This window comes from Mustela erminea, chromosome 6 (genome assembly GCF_009829155.1).
Source record: "Mustela erminea isolate mMusErm1 chromosome 6, mMusErm1.Pri, whole genome shotgun sequence".
Taxonomy (NCBI): Eukaryota; Metazoa; Chordata; class Mammalia; order Carnivora; family Mustelidae; genus Mustela; species Mustela erminea.
Genome location: NC_045619.1, coordinates 85,484,423 through 85,493,716, shown reverse-complemented (window position 1 = coordinate 85,493,716; position 9,294 = coordinate 85,484,423). Strand labels below are relative to the sequence as shown.

The 9,294-nt window shown below is 56.3% G+C and overlaps 1 protein-coding gene across 1 annotated transcript; it reads right to left on the bottom strand.

Annotated features, from left to right (window-relative positions):
- Positions 1–671: 671 nt before the first annotated feature.
- AQP2 (aquaporin 2) lies at positions 672–9,087 on the bottom strand. The gene is made up of 4 exons (XM_032348141.1): positions 8,656–9,087; positions 5,376–5,540; positions 4,921–5,001; positions 672–4,195 (listed from the first exon to the last, which is right to left on the bottom strand). Exons 1-4 carry the CDS (start codon positions 9,013–9,015, stop codon positions 3,986–3,988), a joined length of 816 nt encoding a protein of 271 aa, XP_032204032.1. The 5' UTR covers positions 9,016–9,087; the 3' UTR covers positions 672–3,985.
- Positions 9,088–9,294: the final 207 nt, after the last annotated feature.

The following is a 9,294-nucleotide window of genomic DNA, read 5'->3' as shown; positions in this document are numbered from 1 at the left end:
TGTTGAGAAGAGACCAGAAGGTCAGGGATAAAAGCAGGGAGATGGGTAGGTGCCTACCCAGGGAGAGGTAACAGTGGCCTGGACCTTGCCAGGGATACTGAAGGGGAGAGTGATCAGATTCTGGAATCCTTGTGCACGGAGCACTGACCAGATGGCCTGATGGAAGGCTCGCGGTGTGTGAGAACGAGGGGTCAAGGAGGATTGGAGCTTTTTGGCCCATGCATCTGAAAGACTAAGTTGTATCAGTTGAGATGGGGAGGACATGGGAGGAGCAGGTCTGGGTCTGTCAGTTGTGGACCTGTTGAGTATCAGGATTTTCCTGTCCTGACTTTCCAACACGGTGCTAAGGCCAGCACGAGGAGACCAAAAGGGGCTGTTCTGTTCTTTACTTTCTCTGGAGGCCAGACAGCCTTGCCCATGTCTTGGTGCCTTCTCCATGGTGCTTCATGAGTCACAAAGCCTGGGATGCCCATTTTGGCCAGGTTGGCTCTGGGAATTTGCCATTATGGGCTATTTCAGTTGAGCTACTTATTCAGTATTGAAATTCCTTCTGTGCCATACCCAACAGCAGCTCTGGGGGGTGGGGGGCTCAAGACATGTGAGAGACCCCAGTCTGTCTTCTGGCACGTTGGAAGATATCGACCATCTCTAAGTTGTGGTAGAAATAGCACTTACTGGCAAATGAGTGTTTATTGAGGGCTTACTATGTGCAGTGCACTATGCTAGACAAGACAGAGGAAGGAAAATAGATCTGGAACTGGAAGGGGCCCTGCCCCCAGAGGGCTTACAGTCTTGCCTGGGAGGCACTGCAGACATACAGAATCACGGCTGAAAGATACAAAGCCACATGAAAGCCACATTTGCAGGAACAGAGTCATCTGTGGGGATGTGGGAATGGATGCTGCTGGGACCCAGGAGTCAGCCACCTTTTCCCTTCAGCCCAAAAAGCCTTTTCTGTCCCCAGCTTGAGGACCTGGAAGCCCAGCCACCTGCCTCCATGCTGCCTTGCCTCTGTCTGGTTTGGGGTGTGTCTGACCTCCATCCTCCACCAGACTGGGAGCTTTTCAAGGACAGAAACCAGTCTGGTATTCTTTGTCCTTTTCTCCCTACTCTGCTGCAACCCTCCCCAAGGGCCTGTGTCCCCCACTAGACAGAGCCCTGGGCTGGACAGTCTCAGTTGTGTGCTCTGGTTTCTGCCAGGGGCTCCCAAGGGGCAACTAGGACTTGCCCCGGATCATACTTGGTTTCTTGTGAGCTCTGAATGGACAGATCATGGGATTTTGCAATCAAATGCTCTACCCCTGAGCTATACTCCCAGATCATGGGATTTTTGAATAAGAAGGCCTGAGTTCAAGTCTTGAGTTCACTACATACAGCTGTGTGACATTAGATTAGTTTCTGAAATGCAGTTCCTTAATCTGTAAAATGGGAAGACGGTATTTACTCTGCCTTTCTCACAGGGTGGGGAGAAAATCACAGGGCTGGGTGGCTGGGTGATAGGGAGTGCATTGGAAATGCTAAAACCCTGAAGAGCTGGAAGCTGCTGTCCTTCCCTAACCTGCCTGAGGTTTTAGCACAGAGTTTGGGACACAAAAGATGCTCACTAGGTGTCAGGTCCCCTCCATCCTCACCCTTTTGAATCCTCCTTTGACCTCTAACCTTAGTAACCCCAATCTGGGCGATGAGGGCAGGAAGGTGTGGTGATGTCACATTTGGTTTCAGGTGAGGCGCAATCCAGGAAGTGGAATAGACACAAAGAGAAATTCTTGGCAACTTCTAGGGGGATCTGTGGGGGTGAGGTTGGTTGGGGGGAATGAGATGCCTGAGACACATCCAGGCTTGGCTCACAGTTCAATTTGCTGCCTTTGAACTTTGAGAGTATTTCAAAGTGCAGCTCCAGAGGTCACTTTGGTCTCTGATACAAGCTCTCCTCTGTTAGTGAGTCCAGCTGGCAGTCACCAGCTGTTTTGGGACAATCTCCTCCATATCACCTATGGGCCAAGGCAGGCTTTTCCTGACCCCAGAGGGAACTTTGGTCAAGGAAGACAGAAAAAAGTGTAGATGAGGAGGTGGTCACAATCACAGGGCGGTTCCTCATACATGGTCCATCTTTGAAGGCCATGGTGGGCAGGAAGGGGATGGAGACTCCCATACACTCCGGGTGCTTGGTGCAGTGTGAGACGGACATGGATAGAAGCCTGGAGAGCATGGAGAAGCATGGAGAGCACATGGAGGCCCCAGTGCATGGAGAAGGGAGCTCCAGATGTGATTCTTAGATTAGCTCTGTAGCAGACCCGAGAGGAAGGGAGAGGATGGATGGTGTTTGGGTGGTGGGAGGAGGAAAGTAGAACAGCTAGAGTACGCTCAGGGCAGGAGAGGTGAAGAGGCTGGACCAGGATGGGGTCACCCCCAAACCCATCTCCTTCTGCCTGGACTCTCGGGGCTGTCCTTTACACTGACCCCCAGCCAAAGAAGGTGAAAGAGGCTGAGGATTGGGTCCCTTCTGTGCTCTACCTGCAGGAAGCGGAAATAATGAAATAATTCCAATAATGCGTGTTAATGGTATGAGGAATTACAGTTCACACAGCATCTTTACATGCATCATCTCACTTAATCCCACTTAATCTCATTTGAGAACCATTGCACTGGCCTGGAAATTTAGAAGCCCGGGCTCTTGACACAGATCTGCCTCTGCCTGGACAAGTCTTTTCCCTTCTGTGGTCCTGAGAGGGCTAGGCGGCACTCCCCCCGCCCCCCCCCGGCCCCCACCCCTGGGACCCCAGTAGCTGAACTAGGGTGGAAACCTGAAGGGAGGGAGAGGAAGAAAGTTTCCTGGGGAGAAAGAGCCACTGCCTGGCGAGTGGGGCCTGGGCCTGCATGCCTGCCGCCCTGGCCTGGCTGGCCAGCCAGCCAGCCTCCGGTGCAGGTGCATGCTGGGAGAGAGGCCTCACTTGCGCAATTGCAAACGAGTGTCTCCTTTCACCAAGTGTCCAGTTGCAAATCTCCCCCTGTCCCAAGACAAAGGCCGGGGGCCCACAGAGGGCTTTTGTTTTCTCTGCCACAGGCTAATCTTTGGGTCTGGAGCCCCCTGGAGATGGGGGTCTCATGCACATGTGTAGGGCAGGTACACACACATATACACGCGTGCACACACATACCCTGGCTTCCTTCTTGGAAGAGTCTTCCCTCAGGGCAGACAGGAGGTCCTTGGCCACCCAACCCTCCCTTTCCCCAGAGGCCACTTCTGGAGAGGCTGTTCTCTGGCTGATACCTGTCTCTAGCAACGGAAGTTGGCAAATCTTGGGGCCCAGGGTTGCAGCTTGGGGGAATTTTCCAGGAGAGGAGGGTAGGGGTTGGCCATCAGGGCACTCCCTTCCGCCCTCTCAGGGGCCTCCAGACCCTCCGCTTCCCTTCTGGGGAGCACTCTCAGAGCTCCTGCGGGAGGATCGCTACAGAGGAAGTAGATTTATTGCACTGGTGGTGGGGGGGGGGCGTCAAGAGGGGGGTGAGAGGTTGCCAGCCGGTGCCCTCGCAACGCCACAGGCACAGCCACTCGCTCGGGAGCCTGCACCACGGAGCACTTGGGGACAGAGGGACGCTGGGGAGGAACACACGCTCATACACTAGCCAAAACTGCCTCACCGTTCCCAGATCCTCCTCCCCCGCCATACCGGTGCCGGGCCTCTCCAGAGCCTTCCTCTGCCTGCTGACCTTCCCTCCCCTAGAGGCCAGCTCCCCGCAAGGAGCCAGAGCGTCGGACTGCTCGAGGCTAGCAGCCTGGGGACAGGGGGACGGCCGGGCTCCCCGCCATCCCACAGCCCCGACAGCGGCTCTTCGGCGGCGGTGCCCGGGCGGACTTTGGACCTGGGGAGGGGAGGGGCGGGCTGGGCGGCCGGCGGGCAGCCACTCGGAGCTCTCCCCTCACCGAGCCTGGGGTGGGGGTGGGGGATGACCGGGTCCTCGGGGGGCCGGGCGGGCGGCGCGCTCAGGCCTTGCTGCCCCGAGGCGGGCTCTGCGGCGAGTGCAGCTCCACCGACTGCCGGCGCCGCACCTCGCGCTCCTCCCAGTCGGCGTCGGGCTCCTGCCCCTTGAGCACCGCCAGGCGCTCGGCCAGGCTCTTGGCCGGTGGGAACAGCACGTAGTTGTAGAGGAGGGAGCCCAGCACGGCGCCCACCAGGGGTCCGATCCAGAAGACCTGGGGCGAGTGGAGAAGCCGGTTGGGGACCGGGATAGTGGCTGGGGGAGAGGGGGCGGGTGGAGCCACGACTACCCGCGCCCCTCACCCTCCAGACGCGCTCCCCTGACTTGATGTTGAAAAGGGGGTTTCCCACGTGGTCCATGAACCGGGGTGAGGGGATTGGCAGACTTAGTAATGCCAGCGGCGGCTGGTGGGGGCGTCTGGTTAGTTGGGGGTTAAGAGCGCGAATTCCAAACGGACTGCCCGGGTGACCAGAGGCAATTGGCCCACCCTGTCTGTGCCTCAGTTTCCTTTCATTGTAATAATGCCTACCGCCTAGGGTGGTCTCGAAAATTAAGTGAGGTCATGTTTACAAAGCACTTAGAATAAGGCCTGACCCATACTGAGGCTAGATGAGCGCTGAATAACACAAATGGATGTATTAGCTAGTATAAACATTACCCTTTACGGGTTCCAGCCCACCTTGTGAGCTGTTTTACACCTCACTTAAGGGAGCGTCACTTAACTCTTCCAAAAAGCCAGTGAGGCAGCCGCTGCTATTACCTGCTCTGAGGCATGTGGAAATGGAGGGTCCGCACTGGCTGGGAAGGTGGAACCCCAGGCTCCACAGGACAGGTGCTGAGGTTCTCTGAGCTCTGACCCCACTCTATTCCAGCCCTCCTGGAGATGGGTGTCTGAGGGAGGGGAAGGTGGAAGGAAGGCAGGGAGTTTTCAGTCATTACCCAGTGGTCGTCAAACTTGCCGGTGACCACAGCAGGAGCCAGGGAGCGGGCAGGGTTCATGGAGCAGCCGGTGTAGTGGATCTGTAAGGGGAGGCAGTGGATATGGTGATGACAGAGCAGGGGGTCCTTGTGGCCCTCTCTAGCACTTGACCTTAACCTCAAGGGAATCCTGGGATGGGCAGTTGGTCCCTATATGTTCAATGTTCTGTATTCATTGAAGGCTGGCGCGAGATCTGTTCCTTTGGGGTACCAGGGATTCAAACCTTCTGGGGTGGCCACATGACTGTCCCTCTGGGGAGTTCTGTGTATCTGTCCCCTGGGGGGGGTGGTCTTTGTGTCTGTCACTCTTGGGAGGTATGTGTATCTCTTTCTAGAGTGGTCTGTGTGTCTGCTTCTTTGGGGAAGGTCTGTACGTCTGTGCCTCCGGAAAGGCTAGAGCAATGGCCATGACCTACCCCAAGGAGGTGGCCCAGGGCCACAGAGAAACCGATGGAGAGGGCGGGGGTGCCCAGGTTGTCTCCCCGCCGCTCATCTGTGGAGGCGAAGATGCAGAGCACCAGCTGCAGGGTCAGAAAGAGCTCCACCGTGACAGCCTGGCCCGCTGTTGTGTTGTTGCTGAGCTGGCGAAAGAGATGGGGTGGGTGGCGGCATGCTGAGCAGGCTCCCCACTCTGGCTGCGTCTTCAGGCCCATCTGCAGCCAAGGCTCCAGGGAGGCCTCTGGGCTGGGACTGAAACAACTGGGCTCCCCAGACCCATTAGCTCAAATGAATTATGGCTTCTTCCCGGGCTGTGGCCCAAAGGTAGGGGGATGGACCCCAGGACTGCAGGTGATCCCCAGGCCAGAGGTAGGAAAACAACCCCATAGCCCATTAGATTTTGGGGGGCTGTGACTGTGTGCCCAAGGTGAGAGGAAAAGGATGCTGAGGTGCATAATTTGTTTCCTGAACAACGAGAAGGGAAGAGGTCTTGACTGCAGCAGGAAGATTTCGGGCGGGTAACAGAAAGGCCTTCTTTGCTCTCAAGGGCTTAAGATCTACTGAGGTAACGAGAGGCCTGTAGTCTTTCCTCCTGTGGGCAAAGGGCCCCCAGGGGGGTCTTGGGACTTGGGCCTGAGGACCGTCCTGGTGCATCCCCTTACCCCATCAGCCCAGTGTGCCACTCTTTCCTTTCACCTTTGCCTGACCCCCCCAGATCTTGCCTGTTCCACACTGTGTTTCAGGCCTGAGTTTTGCCCTGTGGCTTTGTTCCCTGCATATCCTATGAAGTTAGGGTGGGGGCGCTGGTGCCCTGTACCATGGTGTGGAGGGGCCTGTGGACCAGGTGGGGTGCCCATGGTCCTGGCAGACCCCACCTTGGGTAATGAGAGAACTTGGGGCCGAGCAAAGAGGCTATTTCATAACCGGGCCGCACCCAGCACTGGATTTCTCCCTGGGTTTTGTCATCCTGCGTCCTACACCCTGCCCTCAAGCTCTGGGCACTGCACCGGTTGGCACTAGGACAGCTCTCAGCTCCCACGCTTTTTCTCCAGGCCCCGAACCCCCACTCTTGGGTCCTAGCCATCGGGCTGGCGTCCTTGGGTCTCTAGGGTCTAACCTCATGCCCCCCACTCCCCTAGTCCAATGTTAGAGCCTCTAGTGGGGGTTCGTGAAAGGAGCTTTGAAGGCATACTTTGGAGGCCTGTAACCTGCCATGGGACCCTATTTACTACTTCAGCCTCGGTTTGACCTTCCTTAAAATGGAGATAACAAAACAGATTCCGGAGGGCTGTGTGAGGACTAGAAATGATAAGAGCAGAGCCTCAGCCCCATCCCCACTGGTAAGTGGCTTTTCTAAGGGAGAAGTGTGAACGTGGACTTAGTGTCGGACAGCCCTGCCTCCACTTCTAGGTGCTGACACCAGCCGGTTCTGTGATTGGAGACACTGAATGCTGAGCCTCCATTTCCCAATCAGGGTAGAGGGATCACAGAATTCATCTTACAGTGTTATACCGAGAAGTAGGTGGTACCTTGCCGGGCAAAGAGCAGGGGCATGTCAGTGGTAACTTTCTGGTGTCTAGGCCAGCCTTTCCAGTGACCTCAGAGGTGCCTGGAACAGTCTTGGGGTTCTTGGTTCTTCCAACAGTCTTGGGGATGAGTCTGGAACAGTCTCATCTAGCTTTCTAGCCTCTAGACAGTTCAGTCCCACTGCTGCCCTATTCCAGCCAGGCAGGGTTCTCCCTAGTTCCTCAAGATGGTAAATGCTGAGCAGGTAAATGCTGAGACCCTCTCCGGCCCAGACCCTTCCCTTCTGAGGGCACCAGTTGACTGTCAGATGATGGGGAAGCAGGAGTGAGTGTCTCCATGGCCCCTTAACATTCCCACTATTTTGCTGTTAGAGGAGATTCTCCAGCCACTCATTCTGAGACTTTCTGGGCCATACATACTCTCAGGAAGTTCCTCTGGCAGTTTAACTGGCCCTCTCCTTGCTGGGAACAGAACTCATTTCATTCTCACTGGAAAGGGTCACACTCCTCAGTCTGTCTCCCACCATGGCCACTCTAGCCTTTTCTCATCCCTGAGCCCCCAGCCTCCTCATATTTTCCATTTTGAAGAATAAAAAATTTCCTCAATTGGGACATTTCTGCCCCTTGCAAAGGAGGAGGCGGCCCCAGAAACCGTGTAGGACTCCTCAGAGACATCGGAGCTTTTATCCAGCAGCCCGGGGAAAGGCAGGGCATCGAGGCAGGGATGGGGTGCTTGTGGCCCTGACTTAGGAAGGGGGATGGAGGGAGAGGTGTACTGAGGGGACACAGACTCTGCCGCCGCACCCATGGCCTCAGAGGCCAGAGAGCTGCACAGACCCAGGAGAGAGGGTAGGAGAGGTGAGAACGAGGAAAGGGAGGGATTGCGGCATCCTCCCCAGCTCTCAAAATGCCTAAGGTGTCCAATTAGCCATCGTTCATGTAATCAGCAGTTAGTCACGGGCTCTGGGGACCCTCTCCAGGATCTGCAGAGACCTTGCCTCTTCAGCTTTGCCTTAGGTTCTGGTGCTTTCTCTGGTATTGACAAACTGTAGAACTCTTGGTCCATCCCTCCCCTTCTCTGAGCCTCGGTTTCCTTAACAAGTCTTAGGTGATGGCTCAGAGAGGGTACAAGAGTCAGGTGGAAAGATCATGAGTCTTGCCGTCAAGCCTGGGTTTGAAGGCTGGCTTCTGGCACCTTAAGCAATGGATATACCCCTCCCTGTCTCAAAGCTCAGTTGTGAGGTGTCCACATGTGGCTTGTGAGGAGATTGCTGTGAAGCTCGCACGCGGATGCTGAAAAAACACTGGATCCTTCTTTCCTCGAGAAAACCCTTGGGACTAGCACTCTGAGGTTCCTCCCAGTTCAGAAAGCATATCTGCTTTGGGACTGTGTCTTCGGCTGAGATCTGGCCCAGCCCTCACTGTGATGTGGGCATCAAGTCTGCAACAACCTTGATGCTGCTCTTCCTCCGTGAGGCTCAGGGCAGAAGGTGCCAGAAGACCCGCCTGGATCCTGCCTCTGCTCTGACCTCATCGCTCCTTCTACCCTGGCTCCTTTACGGTACCTGTGCTCCTGGCTCCAACATCTCTCCCTCTCTTCTCCTTCCCCCCTCCCCACCTTTCTCTCTCCCCACCCAGACCCTCACCCAGATCTGGTCCCTCCCATCTCACCCTTTCCAAGGGACTCCCCAGGACCTCCCGTTGTGGAAAGGACAACGTTCTGGTTACTCACTGCATTAACAGCCAGGTCCCCTCGAATGTCAGGTGGTGTGATCTCATGGAGCAGAGCGGCCCCTGCCACAGCCCCCAGCAGCTGGGCAGCCACGTAGAAGGCAGCTCGGAGAAAGGAGACGTGGCAGCCCACCAGGCAGGCCACAGTCACAGCAGGGTTGATGTGAGCCCCACTGATGTGGCCCAAAGCTTGGACCAGGGTCCCAATACCCAGGCCGAAGGCCATGGCAATCTGCAGCACGGAGGGCAGGGCCTGTGGCCAGTTGAGGGCCGAACCGAGGCCGAAGAAGACGAAGAGGAGCGTGGCCAGGAACTCTGCAAACACGGCCCTGGAGAAGGCTATGGACCGGAGTTCCCACATGCTGTGGGCTGGCCCTGCAGTTGTGGCGGAAGGAGGTTTGTGGAGCACGGTCTCTCTCGCTCTCTGTCTCTGTCTCTCTCTCAGGGTCTCTGGGGAGGCTGGGCCAGGGGCCTATATAGGCTTCTTCCATCCTGGATTGGGACACGTGAGGTAGAGGTGGAGTCTAGGCCCTTACCTTGTCTCTCCTACGGCTGCCCCTACCCCCCACCCCTGCCCACCCGCATGCCTATCACCCCATCTTGGCCTTCACAGCTGACTAATGTTCCCCATTAATGAGCT